General features: G+C 40.1%; 1 protein-coding gene across 2 annotated transcripts in view; it reads right to left on the bottom strand.

Moving 5' to 3' along the window:
• Positions 1-1,219: 1,219 nt before the first annotated feature.
• The window catches only part of celf3b (cugbp, Elav-like family member 3b), a 34,670-nt gene continuing 12,632 nt past the window's right edge, over positions 1,220-23,257 (bottom strand). Inside the window, exons 5-16 of one of the 2 annotated variants that reach the window (XR_001336797.2) lie at positions 12,116-12,164; positions 11,444-11,572; positions 11,277-11,356; positions 10,795-10,950; positions 10,210-10,354; positions 9,408-9,554; positions 9,160-9,225; positions 8,334-8,438; positions 8,043-8,186; positions 7,708-7,871; positions 6,855-6,953; positions 1,220-4,315 (exon numbers count right to left, since the gene is read on the bottom strand). Coding sequence is in view for 1 of the 2 variants with exons in the window: in XM_005936130.2 (XP_005936192.1) it covers positions 7,744-7,871; positions 8,043-8,186; positions 8,334-8,438; positions 9,160-9,225; positions 9,408-9,554; positions 10,210-10,354; positions 10,795-10,950; positions 11,277-11,356; positions 11,444-11,572; positions 12,116-12,164 (1,149 nt within the window). In the remaining variant the exon portion in view is untranslated. The remainder of the gene's footprint in view (positions 4,316-6,854; positions 6,954-7,707; positions 7,872-8,042; positions 8,187-8,333; positions 8,439-9,159; positions 9,226-9,407; positions 9,555-10,209; positions 10,355-10,794; positions 10,951-11,276; positions 11,357-11,443; positions 11,573-12,115; positions 12,165-23,257) is intronic. The other variant, XM_005936130.2, reaches the window with a different exon arrangement.

Raw genomic sequence — 23,257 nt, 5'->3', positions numbered from 1 at the left:
GCTGCTGTCCCTTAAATACATACACCTAAATAAGCAGTAAACACAAGAGGTGCCAGCTGGTAGCCGAAGCTACAAACATAAAACAATAGTGGCTCCTACAGTGAAGCCATATATATACACTATGGTGGTCAACTAAACAAGAACTGAATATGAGAAGACTTTAATGACATCTCATTCTATCAACGGTTTGTTTTGTTAAAAAAATGCTAATTAAATGTAAAAAACAATTTAGCAAGAAACAAAATATTATATTGTCTGGCCATTAAAGCATATAGTAAAGTGGGGGTTTCTGTTTATACAGTATCTTTCAACTTATTAAATGTGGGTCTATATTGGCTAAGTGCTAAAAACATCTCCAGAGTGGACTTCTTTACATTAAATGGAAAATGTTGTACAAATTGGTTTTATTGGTCTGACTCACATATGGCACTCCTCTAATTAACCTACTTCTTGGATATTATAACTGTGACAATATATTATACATACTTGCCTGCTGTCACGTATTTACACGTCTGAGTATGAAAGAGTCATTGTGGTAACATCAACAAAACAAACAATTATTTCCCGTACGGCAGCTACAGCTGCCTCCTCTCATTCTAAAGCTTTAGTATTTATGTTTACTTAGCATTCTGCAGATTTGCTTTAATGTAGCTACTGCAAAGTGAACCACATTAAAGACTGCCTGAAGGAGAGGGTTAAACGGAGATTATTAAACATAGAAAAAACGATATATATTATTTAAAACTATATTTGTATAGTGGGGCTGTGACTTGTGTGTGTGTGTGTGTGTTAGTTACAGTGATAATGTGGCTAGTTAGCAAACTTTAGCGATCCACCGTTCAAGCGCCAGACTGCCCTCGTGTCATCATATTACACAGCCACTGGCAGGAATAATCAACCATCACATATGAACCCAGCTTACGCCGCGTTTTTATTCTCTTTCTTTTGTTAAGAGACCGAAAGCGGCCTGTTATTTTTAATTGCCCGATTCCTGCACGAGTGCGTAATGACGTCTGAGGTGAGCGAAGATGCGGAGCGAGCGTCTCCCGCAAACACTCAGGCGCACAAAACGACCAACGTCTACCACCCGACATGAAAGTGAAACGGTACTTACTTTGGTGTCCTTCTCGCGCCGTGAAGAAGAAGAAAAAATCTTCTTTCCACCAAAAATTGTCAGTTGTTTTTTGTCTTTTTCTCCTGGTCCCGCGTAGCTCACTGGAAAAAAAAAAAGCTAACGGTCCCGTTGAGTGTGCCCAGCCCGCTGGTTGTGCTCAGAAGGGCGCAGCTTACTGATTTTTACATGTTTCCATTGGGAACAATGTGCGAAAAAAGGGAAGGAAAGGGGAGCTACAGATGGGGGAGAATGTGTGAGATGCTGCAATGCGATATCGGCGGCTTTTCTCCCAGCAGTGTTCAGGTAGTTTTTTCCCCCCCTCCCTCGTCGTGTCCCAGCTAATCCCCCCTCGTGTGTCCTGGGAGTCGACGGGGGTCTTTGTGGCCGGACAGAGGATGGGGTCGGGCCGGCAGGAGAGCGGACTGAGAGGCGCAGACAGAGAGGGAGGAGTGAGGGAATAACGGAGAGGGAGGGACGCAGATGACGTCCAAGCACATGAGAGAGCATTTGGCTCATACACACTCACACACACATCCGCGTTTTGTTTCCGCTCGGAATAAGTTTTACCCCCAAATCTTTGTATCCGAAACAGCCGTGTTAATCCAAAGTGTCTGATATTTGTTTTTGGTTTTTTATCTAAAAAGCTATATATATATTTTTTTTACATTTCGTAACTTACAATACTTTTCTGATCGGCTGGAAGCTTTGCCGTGGCTGACCTTTAACCTCGTTATTTGCGGACGTAGCATCTGCTGTTGACTGAATGTTTACTATAATGTAGAAATCTTTTGGTGATGTCCCACTCACTCGTGACCTTTCTGTTACATTTTACTGGGCGTTTAATCAAATATTTTTTAAATACATAATAATAACAATAATAATAATAACAGGATCATTACAATAGGATATTTTATTTTGTATATTTTCTACAGATATAACTATTTTCCTAGTGACACGTGAACTATAAGAGAAGCAGCTGAGGGGTCAAAGGATCTTCATATCTGACTCACAGCCAGCCTGTCAAACAGTTTGTTCCAGGCAGCCAAAGTTCAGATCAGATCAATAAGGCTGTGCTTGAGTTTAATTATATTAAATACTATATTTGGCCCACAAAGTGAGGGCGGGGGGTGGGGGTATGTCTTGGTCCTAACTTAACTTTGAATCATACAAGTATTTGAATTGGTCACAAAGATAAGGTTAAATAACATGAGATGTATTGTATTTACCTATTTTTTGCAACAGCTAAAAGTTTAATCAAACACAATCTATGATAAAAGACCTTCAATAAATAGAATATTTTATACTTGAATAACATAAAATATTAAGAAAGCCCATGCGGTAATGAAAATATCACATCCTGGAATATTCCCAATTTGACATCTTATCTTTGAATGGCCTCATGCACCATAAAAAATAAATGTAGTATAATAAAATTGATGAGGTCTTTTTTGGCTGCTAACCTCAATCAATATTGTAATAAATGTCAGAATGATCCCTTCCTATTAAATTATTTACTTGTTTTGGCCAGGGAAACACTTTTGTAGCTGTAGATCTCAGTGGGAAACATTAGAGAAGCATAGGGATTATGTAGACGGCTGTGTGTGTTGTGTGTGTATATCCCCTCATCTAAATCCAGATATGTCCACCATAGACTGAAGGATAGAAGGAGTTAAAATCCAAGCACAGGAAATTAAAAGTCTGATGCTCAAAATTTCCTCTACTTAATGTATCCTCTCAGTGGTCTAACAAATCCCACACCTGTGGACTCATATTTAGTCAGCTTAATAATTGTTTCTTAAAAATGTGCTCTGCACACATCACATTATTATTAAATAGTTTTCTCTATTGGTAAATTAATCATTAGAAATAATACTCTTGTATACTTATTCCTGAGAAAGACAAATGCATCTACTATTAGAAAAGTAGCCTGCTCCCATAAAGAATGAAATGAGATCACAAGCTGTGCAGCTTAATTGGTATTTCAATTCTCTCCTTCTTCTCTGATTACTGTAGCGATGCCCCCTCCTGGTGAAAAGTTGGATGTGCGCTCTCTTCCTTGCTGAACCTTCCAAATGCAGATTTTCATTGGACCAGTCCTGCTCCCTTTCTTCCCCTCCCACATGCATGCAAACACTCACATGGATTACACATCAGACATTTTAGTATGATACTTTTTATTTAAACTTAAAAAGAGAGTGGATCAAAAACAGGATTCAATAAATTAGAAATAAATATAATTGCTGTAATAATTAATACATACATTATAATTACTCGATTGCAAGAAGTGAGAGAGACAGACCCTCAAAAGTTGTTTTTTTTCCTCTAGAAAATCCTAAATCAAAATATTGCAACCCACTCAAACCCCCTTTTCTCCCAATAAACAAAATAATTGATAAATTAGTAAATAAATAAAAAATAGCTCAAATATTAAAACCTCCCGAATAAAAGTGCAATCCCTCCCTCCCCCGTGTTTCACCTAAAGTCTAAGTAGAAATTTAAAATAGGTTAGTGATTTCCCATTTTACAATTTGGAATGTATTTTCCTTTCATGAAGATGATGATGTTACTAGTGGTAATAATAATAATAATGATAATAATAATAATAATAATAATAATGTTGCTGTGTCCTGCTCAGTGTTTATCTAAAGTAGTATTCTTTTTGCATTTTTCTTGTTTTTTAAATGCTGCTCTTTGTAAACTAAACTATTTACAGGTCATTAGGATCTTCTCCAAAGTCTCTCTAACCTACTCATTTAGTCGTCTTTTTTTGTATTTTCTTGGGTTTTTATTATGAAACATCGGTCCCTCTATATTTGTCATGTATTAGACATGGTATAGACAAGTTAAAGTCTATTGGAGTGATATATCAGCAGGTTGATTTCACCCTTCTCACTTGGTCTGAGTTGTCTTAGCTGTACTAAACACCCTGTTCCACACAGACTACGGTCAAACCAAGGTCTCGGCCGTATGGGTGAGATTACTGACTCGCGTGTGTATTTGTGTAAGTGTCAGCAAGTGTGTGTGTGTGTTTTTGTGCATTTTATGTACATATCAGCCACGAACCCTATGAGGTTCGGTGTTGATGTATGTTTGTGTGTTTGCGTGAGTGTGGCTGCAGTCCGCGTACGCTCACAGGCAGCAGACAGTCTGAAAGCACAATGAACCCTGGGATTCCTCCTCGGCTGGACTCTGAAAGGTCACCTGTGAAGGCAGGAGAGTTGGAGGGTAGAGGGAGTGATAAAAGGAGAGAGGGACAGAGAAGGAGGGAGGATCTGTTAGAGTTATAAATACTCTGAGGCTCTGCGTTTCTCTCTGATCTTCACAGCTTGTCAAACAAGACTCCTGTGTAGGCCTGACTGCCACACTTCCTGCAGCAAACTGCACCTCAGGATGCTGCTAGCTTCGCTTAGCTTCAGTCTCAGGTGAGTGCGTCAAACAAGAAAGCATCATTCTGTCTTTCAGCAGCGGTAACTCATGGTGCTTTAAACACATACACACACAGTGCCTGGATCATGCAACTCAATACAGTGAAAATCACTCAAATGTGTTACTGTGGGACTGTAGGTGTGTGTTTGGATGTAAATGTGTGTGTGTGTGTGTGTGTGTGTGTTAGTAAGTCTACAGAATCTAGAAGTATGCACTTATGTCTCAGTGTCCTTATGAACATGTGCCTCGATTCATAGCAAGCAAACACTACTACCAACATGCATCACTCTCTGGCATTTGCAGTATAGAAATTCTGGGTGATCATTTTAATCAGGATAAAGAAGTGGCCACAACTTTTTGTATTATACCGAGGTATTACATGGCCTTCTTATTACCCACAAGGATTTGTTATGTAAAAGCTTGTCTAGAAATAGAAGCTGAATCCTTTATTTATAATGTGTGCTGCCATTTGAAAGTGCCTCCAAACACCGACCTGACAGCAGCTACACATTTTCTGCTCTCTGGTAAAGGTTACGGGTTTGTGGAGGATTACATTTACGTCACAGTCTCTCTTGTTATTTTTCTCCCAGAATTCCTATAGTTGAAGGCTGTTCTCCAATAAGCAAGAGGCACTTTTTTTCACAGTTTTTTTTTTTATATACCACCATGGTAACCACATACCCTTTACCTCAAAACACGAGCTAGAGGGATAGAAAGAAGAGACTGGAGGGGAGAGAAGCAGAAAGAAAAAAACCTGACAGAGAGAGGAGGGAAAAGAAGAAGAGGAGCAAGGAGGTGGTGAAGGGAAGAGGGAGAAAAGAGCACAAAAGAAGTGATAGGGATATATATAAAAAGCTGTTTTCACACATGCACCGCAGCGCTGAACTTTTCTAGAAATGACGCGGAATAGGTGCAATGTGAAAAATTCAAACAGTGTTTAAATTGCCTGCTCTCCGGTACAAAGTCCATGTCAATCAAACGTGACGTAAGCGGATTTAGTGTGTTGCAGGTCGCTGCTTTTGTAATTGTGTTAATGCTCTTTGTGTCTGTATGAGAGTTTTTATAAGTGTTTAATATGTTGTCTTTCTTTGTTTATGTCTTTGTTTTATCGTTCATATGATTATGACTCTTACCTGTGCTTAGGTGCCCTTGGATCTTTGCTTTTTTTTCCTGCCTATGAATGCCCTCAAACTGCCAGGGACTCCAGATGAAAGTTAGCCTGTATCGCAAAATCTGGAAGACTTACATAATGCACCTAAGTGCTCATCTTAATTATATAAAATAAACATATCCTGTAGGTATAACTATAGAATGTAATTGGCCAGTGAATTCACCATCACTACTACTAGTTCCAGCGAGTCCTAAGTGGCCTATGTAATGAAGGGCATGTTCAGAAATGTGGTGACCTGTTTCTCCCGACTCTGTCTGGAGTTCATGTGTGAAAATGGCTCAGGAGAGAAAAACGAAGGAGCAAAAAACTAAAGTGGCACATCAAACACTGTAATAAATCACAATCCAGGATTAAAAACTCAGCCTATCAGAGCACAGCTCAACAAAATGCATGCTCGCTCCAAAGTACAGTGTGCCTTTGTCAGTAAAATGAAAGTAACCTTGTCTGTCTCTCTTCTGGCCTGTGTAGCCCATACTTTGGACCAGTCTGTGGCCATATTTAGAGCTCTGTTCAACCACATCATGGCCTCTGTTCCAACATGTACGGCCACTGTATGTTGCATAATATAATAAAACAAGTAAATGTAATTTGCAGTAAACTGTATTTCTGCTCTAGCTTTCTCCAGCAGTCCACCGTGGAAGCCTCTGCACACCTTTCTGTACAGACACCAATACAACGAGGATTACGCTCTCCTGTATTACACGCTAACAGTGTAACACAGACACATACGTACACACAGATGCCCACGCTCACTACTTTACCCAAACCATTTGTTCAAATAATAAACACACCAAACAGAACACTACAGAAACTGATCAAAAACGAGGCTGAAAAGAGTAACGAGCGTTGCTACAGAATTGATCAAATTACTATAAAATGATTCAAAGTATCAAGTATCCAATCGAATCAGTTGATTCTGAGTACAGTCCGGGCTATTGATAGTTATTGATCAGTATGTGCACAGGTCAATACAAAATAAAGTCACAATGCACCAAACACAGTCTGTGGTCACTACAGCAACAGGACATGCAGGTCAACGCATGGCTGGTTGCTCGAGGTGACAGAACAAAAATTGCCAAGGGCAACCAACACAGGCAATCAATCGCCACAGCAACCCAAACACAGGCCAACCAATCAACTTACAACAATGTGAGAGGAAGGGGGGGTCGGGGCTTTATCGGTCACTAGGCAACCATTGCCATAGCGATGGGGTCCTCGTGAATTATGATTGGACGGAAGGATCTTGGGTGTTTCAGGAAAAGATCAAAACAGCAGGAAAGAAAATAAATAAGATTGTCAAAGAAAATAAAAAAGGGAAACAATATTTTAGTATAATTACTCTTCTTGAGTTGATTAAGCTGTTTTTCTGTAAGTTACCCAAAGCATATTTCACTGAAATGTCAGGTTAAAGCTTTCCCCGTCAGTTAGCTGTGCACTGTCAAGTCTAAGTTACCTTGTCCACTTTTTTTTCCTCACTAACCCAAATTTATCCGCTTGCTCCCCAACACAGAGACAGAGCGCAATGCGTCTTACTCTGAAAACCACGCCCACTGGACTCGTCATATTTATTATAGTTTTTTATTTTTTTTAATATTATCCTTGGTTTTAAATATTAAATATGTCTTTTAATTTTAATTTTCTTTTTAATTTAGTTTAATAAAGCTGTCAAACTGGTCTTATTTTTTTCAGTTAAAAATACACTTTAAATAAATTATTTCAGTATTAATTTTAGTTTTTTAAACATTATATTGTGTAAAAGTAATTGTATATACAAATGCAGCATTTTCTGAATATGATTCACAGTCCTGTAAACATCTGAGGAGCATCCAATAAAACTGACACTGGATATCAGTAACAATATGCCTGCACCACACTAACGAGTTTCACTGTTTTAGCCTTAGTTTGCTTTGGGCGGGACTTGATTGCACTCTGTCTCTATACTAAGGCTCACTTGTCTCATATTGTGCCACTCTTCACCTGCTCTCCACCTCCTCACCTCTCTTCACTTGTTCTTCATCCTCTCAGTAGTCACTTAGTATGGGCGGTTGGCATCTTTCGGCCTTTTGAGCTGCACTTTCAGTCTCTTCATGCCAATCTGGAAGCCATTCATGGCCTGGATGGCGGCCTGAGCACTGGCTGGGTTGTCAAAACTCACAAATCCTGAAAGACAGGCAAAATGCTAACTTTAGTCATTTTGTCAGGCGGGTTTACACGCATTAATTAACACAGTATTTCATCAGCCAATGACTTTTTCCACTTGTCCTTTCTTCGCTCTGATAAACCGGTCCTCCCCCATTCCCTCCCCCTTTCTCCCCCGTCTGCATTTCTCACCGAAGCATTTGCTCTGGTTGGTGGCACGGTCCACAAACACCTTGGCTGAGATGACATTGCCAAAAGGCAGGAACATCTGCAGCATCTCAGAGTCACTGAACTCCTGAGGCAGGTGGTAGATGAAGATGTTACACCCCTCTGGACCTAACACACACACACACGCACGCATCCACACAGTAGACAGAGTTTGATAAATGATCTCAGGCTGTAAAAACTTTGCAATAAAAAAAACTTTAAATAAGATCACTGGAGAGAGGGGCGTGGCCCCGGCCAGAAAGGAAACCACATCACCTTCTCTCTGCTGCTGTTGCTGGGGCTGCTGGTGTTGCTGGGCAACAAGTGTTGGCTGCTGGGGGAACGGCTGCCCGACCAATCCGTACGCAGCAGGGTACGCCGCTATTGGGAGAGACAGGGAGCAACAAAATATGATTGGACCACAACAACGAGTGGCAACATAGGAGCGTCCAATTGAGTCACTCTGTTCGAGCTGAAACGTCTTCTGCTGAAGGTGAAAACTATTAACTGTAACATATGAGTGGAATAAGTTCACCAGACAATGACACTGTTGATCTGAGCCTGTACACGCATTACATCTCCCCTTGATATTGAATCATGTACACATGATATGTCCTGTGTTACATTATCGCCAGCCTTTTGTGTCTTAATTAAATTGGATAAATCAAAACAAAATGAATTCAGTCAATCAAACTGTCCTTTTATCCTTGACAGTCTGAGAGCAGACACATTCATAACAAAGTCACAAGTCTGCTCATCTTGATTTAACCTCCTCCCTGAGACGTCGGCTGGGAAACACACATATGCATTAATAATAATACGGCTGAATATGGATTAGATATGTGTATGACTTCACTGAAGCTAACGTGATTTTTAGAGCCATGTGTAATTGATCCATATGTGCAACTTTGATTTACAAGGACATGCATATGGTGAACATCTGTCACATCATCTTCAGTGGCTTTTGAGCAGATGTATTTACTACTGATTTTGTTTGCATGCCTCGTCTATCTTAATGTAAGCAAAGCACACAGAAATTAATATCTATGAAGAATTCAGATGATTATAAGTGATCAGTTCTGTGATCTGCGCATACACCAACCTGTGTAGTGCTGCATGCCTGCGTAGGCCTGCTGTAGTGGGTCCAAGGCTGCTGCTGGACTCTGAGCTGGGGATATGAAATTTTTAAAAAAGGAGAATTTAAAAAAAGACAATATATTAAGTCTCTGTTATTGTGTTTAGTCTTATTCACTTTGTCTGCTTTACGTCCTGCAATTTGGGTCCGGTCCTCATCACAACATCACAGTAGTAAACATATCTCTACACTCCATAATGATTTGATCAAAATACCTTGATATGGGTGAACGCCATTGGTGTATAGTGTTTCTGTTTGTTGCCCATTGGAGGGAGCTGGCACGCTGCTGTAACCATTCACTCCTATTGGTGGAGGAAGCGCTGGCACAGGTGTTGCTGCAATAGTTGGGGGGGTGTTTGTACCTACAGACAGATATCACAGCAAAACAGAGTCTCTGTCATTGCAAATATTTCACTATACCAGAGAGATGAGAGACACAGCTCTTAAAGAATAAAACGTTTAGATTTATGGGAGAAATCTGGTGGTAGAAAGATGGTAGTAGAGGTACAACTTTCAGGATTTTAAAACCCCATTTGGGGGCAAAGTCAGGGAACTAGAATAAGTCTTTGTTCTTTAAAAAAGATAAAACTTCCCTGGCAACACTATGCATGCAGTTTTTATGTCTCAGTGACCAGCGAAATTAAAATGAATTAAAAATAATACTTCAAAAGAAGTGCCTTGAGGCCTTTTAAGATAGCTACCAAGAGGCCTATCTTGCATCTCGAAGGACATTAACTATATTTCCTATGTGAGTACACCTGCTTCAATAACCAAACCTTCATTCAAAGATTCATCTTGCTAGACTTACACTGTAAAAATATAAACTGAATGCTTTAAACTCCTAGAAGCAGCAATCTAGACTTTTCTTTTGATAACATGAAACATTAAAAGGAAAAAGGGTTGTGACTATTTTTCTAATGCATCATGTTTGATGTTATAACAAACTGACAAGTACAGCTAGAAGATACATCCAATAATCCAAGAATATATTTAAGTACGCATAGCATGTAAGCCTACCCGAGGATGGTGTGATGGGTGTAATGGGTGTGGCAATGATTCCATTGGCATTGAGTGCTGCCATCTGCTGCATCTGTACGGCGGCAACTGTTGCCACAGGAGACAAGTACGCTGACTGGGCAACCAGGGCCTGCTGTTGGACAAGCTGTGGACAAGGAAGGAAGCAGAGACAGGAAGGAGATGGAGAGGTAGAAGAGAGGAGGGAGAAAGAGGGGAGAAAAATTGAGGGTGAGAGAAAACAAAGACACAGTTAAATGGGTATGGGAAAAAGAGAGAGAGTGGGAGAAAAAGGGGAAAGAAAAATGAGAGGAAGGGGCAGGGAGAGGGAGTGATGGAGGAACAGATGAATAGAGATCTAATTACAAGGCCATTATGTCCCGAGTCAGTGGGTTAATGGTTGTGTGTTGCGGGAAAGCTAATGCCAGATGACGTATGTTCTGTTGTGTGGGTAATAACATTAGCCTGAATTAGACCACTGATAGCCTCTTCAAACTTATTACATCCTTTCATAAGCACAGCACTCCCCTTACAAACTTGGTGCATGCATGTGCAGCACAGCGAATGTTTATGTGTGTCTGTGCTTGCCTGTGCATTGACCGCCTGCGTGTAGGCATTGTAGGCGGGGAAATTGAGGGTCATGGGGCTGAAGATGCCGAGTTGGGAGGCCACCTGCTGCATCCTCCTCAACCCCCGCTCCTTCTCTGTGTCTGCAAACTTCACCACCAGACTGGACGACGCCCCCTGCGAGGACAGAGGTGAAGACAGAATTAAGTTTCAATTGCAAGTAATTTTCGGTGTTAATGGGCCCAGGCTTCGTGTTGATTCATTCATTTCCTCTATCCAGTTAATCCTTTATGAGTCTCGTGGGACTCACGCTTATCCCGGCACAATGAGCAGTGCAGGGCCAAAGCAAATACATTTACATTACATTATTACCTACAAAAAATGCAAACTCTCCCCTGCGGTTCACTGTATAAGCCTTTAGAAGTACATACACATATTTGGTTGTGTCTGTTTGTTTTATGCGTATGGATTTTATCCTTTGCGATCATGTGCATGCTGCTTACAGGCATTGTGCGGCTCCCGTGCAAGCTGTTGATGGCAGCTTGGGCTTCGGCATGTCCTTGGAATTTCACAAACGCGCACCCTGTAACAAACAGTCATTGAATTAAAAATAAAAATGGCACTGCATGAAATGAAGCACTTTGTGGTATTATATTTGAGTGCATTTTACCTTTGCTGGTGCCATCAGGCCCTCTCAAGACAGTACACTCATCTATGCTGCCAAAGGGCTCAAACAGCCTTCTGACGTCCTCATCGCTTTGCTGCTTTCCCAGCATGCCCACAAATAACTTCCTGTCCTCTGAGAGGCCAAGGATGTGTGGAGGAAAGGGAAGAAAATGTTATGAATTCAATGTTATATTCCCAATGCTGGCGACATGGCTGGTATAGAGTAAAGGCTGTCTTCAGTAAAAGAAAAAAAACAATCTTTTTATGGCAGATTCAATTTATGTCCACCAGGTTGCAGTATTGACCACAGAGACCATAAACCAGGAAAGTGGCATGAAAAGAGTGTGATCTGAATGTGTATGTATGTGTGCGTATTTATAAAAAGCAACTTGCCAGGCACCCCGCTGACTACTTTCCATCTCTATCTGATCCAACTTGACACCTACCCTTCTATCTGGCAAACAAGGACATCTGTACACTGTGAGGACCTTTTGGCCAGTCTTCACAACGTCAAAGGTTTATTACAGGCTTGATTTTACAGTTCTGGTTAGAGTGATTTAGATTTGGATTGGATGGTTACGTTTACAGTAAGGGGAATGCATTATGTCATTATGTCACATAGACAGAAAGACATAATGCAGGAGTACGTGTTTGGATGTTTAAGCGTGTTTCTCACCGCCTCTGCCCTCGCTGTCAGCTGGTTTCACCTGGATTGGCCGATTCATCTGAGGGACAAGCAAGCAGGAATACGGATGGTCAACATAAACAAGCCTCTCCTGGACATATTTGTTTTCTAAGACTGACTTCACTTTCATTACATTTTAGGTAACATATTTTACTCAAACATTAATTGGTATTTTGTAAATCAGCAGGTATCCATCAAAGAAATTTTGACTTTCCACCAGAGTAAAATCAATATTTTGAACCTTTTTTTTTTTTTTTAAAGGCGGGTTTAATTTACTTTAGCAAAAATAATCATTTTTGTTCACCAACTGGGCAGCAATACCAGGAAAATGCACAGAAATCTCTTAAACAACATAACCCAGACTCATTACTGTAACTATATGCTGAATATTCACACCTGTGTACATAACTAAGGTCTGATATTGAGTCAGGGAAAACATCGGTTTTTGTGGCATGTTTTGAAATCCAGACAAGCATCAAGTGTAATGACAAATCAGACACAAATACTAATATTGTTGTAAAAGTAAAGATGAATAGACTGTAGCTGATATTTTTATGTGGCTCCTGTGTGTATCCAAGTGGGATTTATTTTTAGCAGCAGATAAATGAATGTTAGCAGGTAACAGGTGTGTCTGAACTCTGTCCGAGGCTGGTTGATCCCTGTCAAACGCACACAGTCTTACTACCTATGATTTCTCACTCTCTCTCTCTCTCTTTCAGCCTCTCTGTCTCACACACGCATGCAGGAGTACTGAGGAGGATTGAGAAGTGACGAGATTAAGAATGCAGGCCAGCTGATCAGGATTACTGAAGAACTACGGATTAGATGAGGGACAAGAGGAGGTTGAGATACGGCGATGAGGCGGGGGAGGCAAGGGAGAGAGAGAGATTTTGTAGTGGGGTGAAATGACAAGTGTGTAACAGGACCAGGCGCAGTCAGCTAAAAATAAAAGGATGTTGAACGAGAGACAGAAAGAGAGAGACCTGGGGGACCCTGCCTAACTTCGACCGACTGAAAGGGCAGGTGGAAGGCCAAGAGGAACCTGGGGAATGAATGGAAAGGCTGGAAAAAGAAGTAGTACATGAAGAGCGAGAAAGAGAGACCGAGTGTGGGAGGATGAAAGCAGAGCTGCCCCTGAGAGGATGATTCAAAAAGAATAGAAAGAGAAATAGGGGATGGAGGGAGGGCGGGAGGGAGGAGCTGGGCGTGATTCAGTCGTGACTTGCTCTATCTTTAAAAAATGTCACGACTACACCCATCCACTGCCATGAATGCTAATGCACGCGTGCAAACACACGTTCTCCATGTCTCCCCCTATTCGTTCGCTATTTAGAGAAAGAAACACAGGTCTGACGCACACACACACACACGTAGAAGCACACATAGGCACAAAAACATACTAAACACACACAGTGCTTAGTCATAGCACTGAGGCAATGAGGCACAGTGTTAATGCCAGGGGAATGGGCTGGGGGAGGAGGAAGAGGAGGAGAGCTGCAGAATGATGGCGGTGAAAAGAGGAAAGCAAGAAGAGAAGCAGGGGGGTGGAAGGAAGGGAGGAGGGCAAAGCCGCAAAGACATAGAAGACAAATCTAGTTTCAAAATAACTTCTAAAAGTTTGAAATAAATAATGTTAAAGAAATCATGTACTTATGTCTCACTGCCAGTCAATATGTGATATTTCCTTTAAAATAGGTACTTTATGTCTATGAGGAGTTACTGAAAGATGGGAATAAAAACACAGGAAGAGAAAAGGAGGGCAGAGAGAAGGAGGATCAGAGCTGCAGAATGAAGGTGATGAAAAGAAGGAAACAAGAAGAGAAAAAAGAAGGCTGGATCAAAAGGAGGGATGGAGGTAGGAGACGAGGCTAAAGGAGATATGAGCCAGTGAAGTGACATCTAAATATACAGCAAGAAAACATGCTCATCAAGTACAGTTTCACATTTTGCAAAATAAATTCACAATGAATTCTAAAACTATTTATTATTAATTATATACTTTTTTGATTGTAAGCAAAAAATTAATCAAAATAGAACAAATAAAGAACATAGAGCAAAAAACAAAAGGTATTGAATAAAAAGGAACGGAATTGGATCTCACCAAAAAGCTCTTATCTGTGGGTACATTACTCTAAAAAGTGGAGGAATATAATCTTCATTCATATGCAGAGATTTGCTATGTTTGTTCTTTAACACATTAATAATAATAATAGTAATGAGGAAATTATAATAATAGTATTATATTATTATATATAGGTCTCAGAAAGGATCCATGTATATATTAATACCTCCCTGCCAATCAAAATAGGATTTTAAGCTCAATAATATGTAGTTTACAGCTATAGTTATTGAAAGACGGTGATAAAAACAGAGGAAGAAAAAAAGATGGGAAGAGACAGAGAGGAGGAGGAGAAGTACGGTGGAAGAAAGCGAGGAAGGGGAGAGAAAGAATGGAGAGAGGTCCCAGTGGGGTGTTAAGGCAATGTAATGAAGCTGGTAATTGAAGAGAGGGAAGAGCAGCGAGAGACTGATCCATACATTTGATTAATCAGCTCTTAGCTGTCACCACAAAGCTATTGATCTAAGACAAGGCCATCACACACACACACACACACACACACACACACACACACACACACACACACACACACACACACACACACACACACAAACATGGGCACACAAGGGGTGTGCAAAGGAAGGAATGATATGTACTTTTAACCCCACACTTTTATCGACTCGAGCTGTCAGCATCATCATAAACTTATGGAAAATACACATAAACTTCCCCCTGACCGTCTTCCATAACCTTGAATCCATCCATCCATCCATCCATCCATCCATCCATCCATCCATCCATCCATCCATCATAATCCTAGCCCTGCTCAGGGTGCTTTTGCTGTCCATCTAAGTTGCCATCCATCTTGTGATACAAACTCATTGATCAGCTCCGTCTTGTCCATTGATTTCGGATTGTGTTGTAGAGCAGGCTGATTGTAGCAGGATCTACATCCACTGACCCTTTCCCTATCCCTCTAGCCATCCATCACTTCTTCCATTTGTTCATTCATTAGGCCTATTCAAGCTCATCCTTGAAACAGACTGAACAGAAACACCTCCTGATTTCAAACTAAGGCCTTTGAATCAAAGCTTATCAAAGCATCTGTGCGAGTGTGCGTGCGTGTGTGTGTGTGTGAACTTTAATAGAACCATATAATATGAATCCCACATGATGTACTGCAAAGGATGAGAGGAAGGATCAGAAGAGATGAGGAAAAGCAGCAGGTGAAAGGTGCAGTCGGCCGGCATAAAGACACAATAGCACTGGAAAATTGGCATAGCAACGAGATCGTTGTCATGGCAATCATATGACGGCACACTGGGTAGGTAAACAAGAACGCTGGTTGCCAAGGGCGACTCCTGTGCTCTTTGAGTAAACAAAGAATTTGTGCTGGAGGAGCGTTTGCTGGCTTTAACATCACACATTTTTCCTGCCTTGTAAAATAATAAGAGAAAGATGAGCATTTATCATAAGGGCATAACACACAGAATATCATGAAACCCTCAGAATCGGCTGATTTGTAAAATAACTTCAGTATATTTAATGAAGCCCTACATGAAAACGCTTCAAAATTTTCATGTAGATGTACAAAGGGGTGGGTCAAAATTTGGTGCTTTTTTAAAGTCACCTTATTTTTACCAGCATTTTTTAAAGCAGGATAAGTAAAAAAGGAGGTAGCCACATGAATTTTTCAGGGCTGAAATTCACATTTAAGCTCATTCAAAGACAGCAAGCAAATCAATTTTATACCCACTCAAAGTGTCCCAATCTAAAACAATCTAGACTGAATTCTTCCCACCTTTGCGCCATTGGTATAGGATATATAACAAAAGCAAAAGTGCACTTTAATGTCGCTGACGGTGAGTAGCAAAAAACCCCCAAAAAACGGTACCCTGGATGCTTAATCTGTTTTCACAGAAAATCACATCTGTGAGCCACATCTCCACGTGCGATAGGTGGCTTGTCAAAAAAATACCATCTAAAAGGTTTCCTGTTTACCTACATTTAAATATGAGGCTCATTTTCTAACTGTGATTTCTTCTGACACAGGAGAATCATGGCTATCATATGCTCCAAACCGCTTTGATGGTTAAGCCTTAAAATAAAAATACCGCTAAAATTAGATTTTGGCGTTTGTATGCAAAGTTATCACATGTAAAAGGTCTGCCTTTTACCTACATTTTCATACCAGACATTTTTTTAAATGTAAATTCTTCTTTCCCCTGTTCAGCGTCCCTCTAACACATCCTCTTATCGTAGCATCATAGAGAGAAAAATGAGCCCTGAGTAAGTGTAAATATATATGAGCAATAAGATGAGAATAATGGAGAGATAAAGGCAGTCTTAATAAGTAAGGGTGAGGGATTGAATCTACATTGTAGTAATTAAAATTCCCTTGAGCCCCAGTGAAAAATTCAAACATAGTATAGCCCCCGCTAGTCATTCACACTGTATTTCTGTCTCCTTTACTCCAGCACTCATGAACAGCCACACGCTCCTTTCGAGTCGAATTATCCTCTAATTACTCACGTTCCAATTAGGGCTTAATTAACAGTAACCATCTGCAAACACGTACAAGGAGCTGGCTTCATACTGGAGCGTGGTTTGATCCGTCCTGCTGCATACTAAGAAGCCCTCCCTGAGAGGCAGAGTTTCTATATCTCAGAGGAAAGTGAATTCATATGTGAGGCCACGCATGAGGGTGAGATATGTGATATACGATGGTGTGCGTGTGAGGCACATCCACACACACAAACGCACACATGCACGATCATGTACGGCATGCAAACACAGCCCATTTGCATGCTGAGGTGACAACACACGCACACACATACACTGACACACAGTATCCACTACAGTTTTCCCCCTTCTCAGAGCATCCGCCCTTTGGCACACACCGAAGCAAACACATACTACACACATACTGTTAATCTTACTCCCTGCAGTAATGCAGAGAGGATTGTGCCAGGATTAGGGGATATTAAATCCTTGGATTATCCAATCAAATCGTATTCTCCCCCCCTCCCCCACCTACACAAAATCAGTGGAATAAACCATTGCACCGTGTTATGAGGGAAGGGGGGGTAGTGTGTGCATGTAAATGTGAGCGCACAAACACTATTCGGGACATGGATTAAACGACGGTGCTGAATCAATGTTATCATTTTGTTCTTTTGACCCTTTTTTGTCATTAAATCGCAAGAAGAAACAAATGTTATCACAAACAGTAATATAAAACTGATTACAGAGCACAGAATCACAACATTCAATCGTGAGCGTGCGCGCGTGTGTGCGTGTGTGTTTGTCCACCCTTCCCCCCTTTCAATCTCTCTCTGGAGCACTCCATCCACACAATTTCAGATGTCTATTTTCCAGAGTGCACAAGAAAGGAAAACTATTTTTACCCCTTCTCCACGATCTAGCATTATTTCTCTCCCTCTTCCTCTCGCCTATCCTCAATTTCCCCTGACTTGCAGCTCCATAATCCCTTCATACCCCATGACGTAGCCATCACGGCGTTTTGGTTTTTTTTTATCTTTCTTTTTCTTCTTTCTTACCATTACGTCTTACTTTCTTACTCTCTCCATGAATTTTAGTAAACCCATCCTCATCATCAGCATGCAAAAAACTAAGCTAGGCAGCACTGTTTCTAACTGTGAATATTGAAAAAAATATTTTAGACTAATCCACATGACTGATTTATACGACTCTACCTTTATTCTGGACTCAACAAAGTTGAGGGCACATTCTAAGTCTGATTAAACAACTTAATTGTAAAATTAATGAGCGAGAGGTAAACAATTGATGGTGATCACGCAGGCATTTTAAGCTAGAATGCAAATTTTGAATTTTAAACATTTTTAAAGAGAGAAGCATCAATAATTCAGTGAGCATAAATTATTTTGCAGTTATTTTGGCAAATGATTAACTACTTCATTATTTTTTTTAAAAAAAATCCATGGTTTCAACATCTAGTGGCCTAATGTTAAAGGCACCAAATAACTATATTTTGTATCTCTCCTGAATCTATTTATTAACAAAAAAAACACAAAGAGGATGTGTAGTTATAGAAAAATATGCTGAAAATAATTAAATGATAACGGATAATTTGAGTAAAACAATTCCAATTGCCCAAGAACAAAAACAATTGTTTTGTTCTTTTCTTATTTGCTGTTCTTTCATCTTTTGCTCACAGCGGTGCACATATTTCTCTAAAACACCAAACTTGCTCTGCGGCAGGTTTAGCTCAGCTAAAGTCAAGATGAAAGGAAGAGCGACTTTGATTACCAAGAGTAGTGAAACCAATTCAGCTGTTTGGAAACCCTTTGGTTTCGAGGAGTCTGAACTAGAAAATGCAATTTTCGTTATGTTTCAAAAGTGAAGTTAACTTATTAAGCCATGGTGATCTAAATAGTGACCAACAAATCTTGGAGATAATTGATCTGAAATTCAGGAGCGGAACGACACCCGTTACAGTTCCCTTGCTGTCATAAATCTATAAATGCCACGTCCCCCCCACCCCCACCCCCCTCTTTTCACAGATATCAGAGGTCTTAGCCAGGCCCACACGCTGCTCCAGACCCTCACTGAGGCCTTGTAATTCATCTATCATCTTTGCTATTCTTTTTCTTCTTCATAACCTGCTTCCATCGAGGTCTGGACTGATCAAGTGTGGAATTATGGTGATCTGCATATTTGATTTTTGCAAAGATTTTATGCCCTTTGCCCTTCCTGACACATCCCTCCTCATTTTTCCAGACTTGGGACCAACACAAAGCATAGATTGACTTGTGGGCCCCTTTTTTTCATTTACCTTCAGTTTTGCGGTCCTTGCTAATGAATTGTGATTCTAATTTTTGTCATTATCAAGCCCTAATTTTAAGTGATATTAAAATACTCCATGCTAACCAAGTTTTCACTTTTCCGAGGAAAATCATCAGGACTGTGACAAAAATTCTACTCGCTGTAATAGTCTTAAAATATTTTACTGTTACTCAACAGTGAAAGATGGTCCAAAATGTAAGGAAATCGCATAGACATCAGCTTTGCTTTCACTACATGTGGCCGGTTATGGTTCCATGCATAGCCACCCCGGGGTGTCACATGTAGGATATGGTAAATGTGACACCCTGGCTCACACCTCTCATTCACAGCTGGATGAAGACACTGAAATGCGAGAAACAGATACAGTGAGCGCTGAGGTGGAGCAGCTCGGCAGCACAGCTCCACCCCACCTCGTCTCTCTATCACACCACGTTAGGCTTTGCATCCCTCAGGTTACCTAGCAACCTGGCATCTCAGCTCAGCTCCGTTGCCTGGTAACGGGGGCCTGCAACCACAATACAAGCTCCTGAGCGGCCCATCCCCCTGCTCTCATCCCTCCTCCCTCTGTCTCTCCCTCATTCTCTTCTTCACACCTGAGAAGTCTGCCCTCCTTCTTCTCCACTCAATACTCTGTGTGGCAGTTAACCCTTCACCAGCCTCTCGGATTAGCAACATATTCTCTTTTCTTTCTCCTTCTCTTTTTTTCTTTATCAGGCTCCATAGTAATGACACCAAACCATCCATAAAGCAGAACTAACTACCCTGTTGATCCCTATAATATTATATGCTGTTTCTGTCAAACCCCAATGAGAACATTCTGCATGCAGCAGTGGAGCACTCACTGAAATTTGATCCTCTGGATTTAGTCCAACATAATCCAACAGCACTATAGCGGATAACTGCTAGACCTATGCACTTGGACCTTCTTTCTATTTTAGGGAGTGTAAGTCTTTTGAGAAACGAACGGCTGAATTAAAAAGGCTGCTCAGAGCCATAGAAATTCATGATTGCAAAAATCTCATATTCACTGAGATTACATTCAACACGGAGCCAGCGACACGTTCTTGAATGCTCAGATAGTTACAGCATGAGGCAGGATCCCAGAAAATTAAAGCAAGAAAAACATGCAAATGACTTGTGTGTTCACATAACAGCCTAACAGAACTAAAAACACCACACTGACTGGTGATGATTTAGCTTTTTTGCATGTCACAGGAATAAAATAGATGTATGAAATTGTTTTTTTTTTACTTCTCTTTCTTGGAAAACAATTCATAGTTCACACTTTAAATTTTAAAAGGTATACCGCTTTAGCCTTTTTTCACTTTATCGCTTGTATGACAAATCTCTTTAATTCATTTTCTTCTTTTACAACGTTTCAAACTTTTTATATGAAAAATAAAGTTGTGTGGGGCCATTAATAATCCCATAATAGTTTTTCACTTATTTCATTATTTTAAGTGTTTCTCCACAAAATATTTTAAATAGTCTTTTTGAAAGATGTAATAGAAACATGTAACAAAGTAGTAATAAAGGGAAACCATCCAATCCTGACCCAAAAACTTGAAACAAAACTAAAGTTTGCTGTTGCTCACACTATTACTATTAATATTTTGTGTTAAAGTGATACTAGCATAGTGTAATGCACATTTTATTCAAATATACTTTAGGTTTTAAAAATATCTTTTTTCTGAGATAACTAACTGTAACTGACTAAATAAATATCATTTTATTGGTACAGGAAACTTGAGTGAAATTACAAAAACAAATTTAAAATGTATTCCTCCATAAAATATAATTATATAATAAATAATTCCACTCAGTCATAGTCGTTGCTAAAATAGCTCGGTTGCTTCGGGGTAAATAGAGAAAGGATATTACTCATTTTGATTAAATAATGTTGATAGAATTTAACATAAGCAGTGTATAACCCTGAAGGTTACATTTCAAGCTAATCCAAACCTATATTTTTCTAAATGTAAAATGTTCTAAATTCCCTCTATATTCTTCATTCTTCAGTGAATTTTTTTTTACATGCTGAAGAGTCTGTGGAACGACCCTCAACGGGATCACTTTTCATTAAAGCCATAAAAAAGCTTGATAAAAGGTCATTTTAAATTTACTTTCTGGGACATTTTTGAAAGAACAAAAGGTTTCCAGCTTTGAGAAATAAAAAAAACAGAGCCTTTTTTATATATAAGAATTTAAATGCCCTCCCCACCTTGTATAAATGAATTTATTATACAAAGAACTCACTGCGAGGTGCCTCTAGGCAAAACCACGTTTGGACAAACTGTGCTATCAGTGAACAGAAGTAAATATTGGAATAGCTTACCAGTTATAACAAAGGAACATTCTACATGTTCCACAAAGGCTTATAGCAAACCAGAACTGTGATCATATTTAATTTAGTATGATTGTATTTTATGTATTTGTCTTTTGTTTGTGTTCTTTGTTTTGTGTCTATATGGTATCTGAATAGTGTGTAGCTTCATATGACGTGGTCCAGGGACTATATTTATATGAAGGCACAGCTCTATCTCAGGCCTGGCTAAGGCAGGTGACTAAGAAATATCTTATAATCAACAAGTTACTACTGCAGTACTTTTAAAAGTCAGTCAACCAACTAGTATTTCATGGCTGTTGTTTTTTTTTTGCACATATACATTTTTGGATTCCCTAAAGAGATTTCAGCTAGAACCAAAGTGAAATCACCAGCATGGTAATAAAATAATTTTTGTTAACTACTTTTGTTAATTGGAATTTAATCTACTCAATCTACAAAGACATTTTTGTCTGACCTCAAATTGTCAGAAACAGCAGAAAAAAGCATAGATTTCTGTTAAATAAGGCACAACAGCCTCATTTTCACATCTCATTTACTAACAGCGCGTATCCAAAAATCTGTGTGTAAATCATGTGTATGAACATATCACACACAAATCAGTGTTTTATCAATATTCTCATAGCGGAATTTGTTCATACTTTATGAACAATTTTTAAGTGCCTTAGACCAGGCTGTCATAGGAAATTAGTTAAGTAATTCAATTCAGTTTTATTTATATAGCACTAAATCACAACCACGGTCGCTGAACTAAAAGCAAAACCCGGAGCCCAGTTTTCTCTGTCTCCTGTATGAGGCTTGTTGTCCTGTTCCCATTGTTTTCTGTTGTTGAACGCAGCATTATTAAGTGTGGTGATTTACGTTTGTGTAATGTGGTCACTTAAAGCTCCAGTATTGCCCTGTGGTCAGAGGAAAACGGCCATTATTCAGATACGAAGTTGGAGTGTGGCTAGAGGGGGGACCTCAGAGCGGAGGTCATACCCCAGGTGCAACCAAAGTCCTGTCATCCCCTTGCCTGCCTAATCACATACACACATATTCAGACACACACCAGTGGCCCCCTCTGACAGATGTCTCTGTTTAAATTGACAGAAGTGCGCCTTGACTCCCTCCCACTCCTCCACCACCCAGAAAAAGCCCTTTCTTCTGCACACCACCCGCCTGCCCCTTCCTCCACGCTCATTATGGGAAACTTTTGTCTTGTTTCCTCCTTCTCTCTAACCCGAACTCCTCTACTCCTCCCCTGTCTCACCCTTCCCCCCTCCCCGTCTATACACCCCTATTCATGCCAAACCTCTTCACGGCCCTCCTCCACTCCGCTTAACCTCCCCTTTCATTCACACAAATTCACATTTTTTTTCACCCCCCCCGGCATGGTCCTGTTCTATACGTCCGCCTCAGTATAGACACATAAATATTACATGCTGAGACTCCATGTCTGGATTGCAAGCTGTAGCTTTGAGAAAGACAGTCTCACATGGACATGGACAAAATAAAAGATGCCAACTCATGCCAAAGCATGCCATGCCATGAAAATCTATGCAAGACGGAGTGTTAGGAAGAGTAAATTAATTCAAGTTTAAAAAAAAGGGGTGATCACTGATGAAAGCCCGATCCAAGAACAAATGCTGAGATCTGCTAAGGTCACCGCATTTAAGTGATCCTCGCCTACTCTGATTTCTGACAATTGTTTTCTACTCTGAAATGCATTTTTTTTTATTCAAATGGGAAAGATAATCCTCTTGTAAGCTTACAATAATCAGTCAAATGTATTTCCAGTTTCTATCTGCATTAACGTGGAACATCTATCTTATTTTGTAAAGGTTTCTGCTCACTAAAGAGGTTTTGACCTTCCCCCCAAGCAAAGTCTTTTTTTAAGTGGAGGGAATTTACTCAAGTATAA

This window comes from Haplochromis burtoni, unplaced genomic scaffold, assembly GCF_018398535.1.
Source record: "Haplochromis burtoni strain Fernald_Lab_line unplaced genomic scaffold, NCSU_Asbu1 Contig_204, whole genome shotgun sequence".
NCBI classification, from domain to species: Eukaryota; Metazoa; Chordata; class Actinopteri; order Cichliformes; family Cichlidae; genus Haplochromis; species Haplochromis burtoni.
This window is presented reverse-complemented; position numbering and strand designations above follow the sequence as displayed.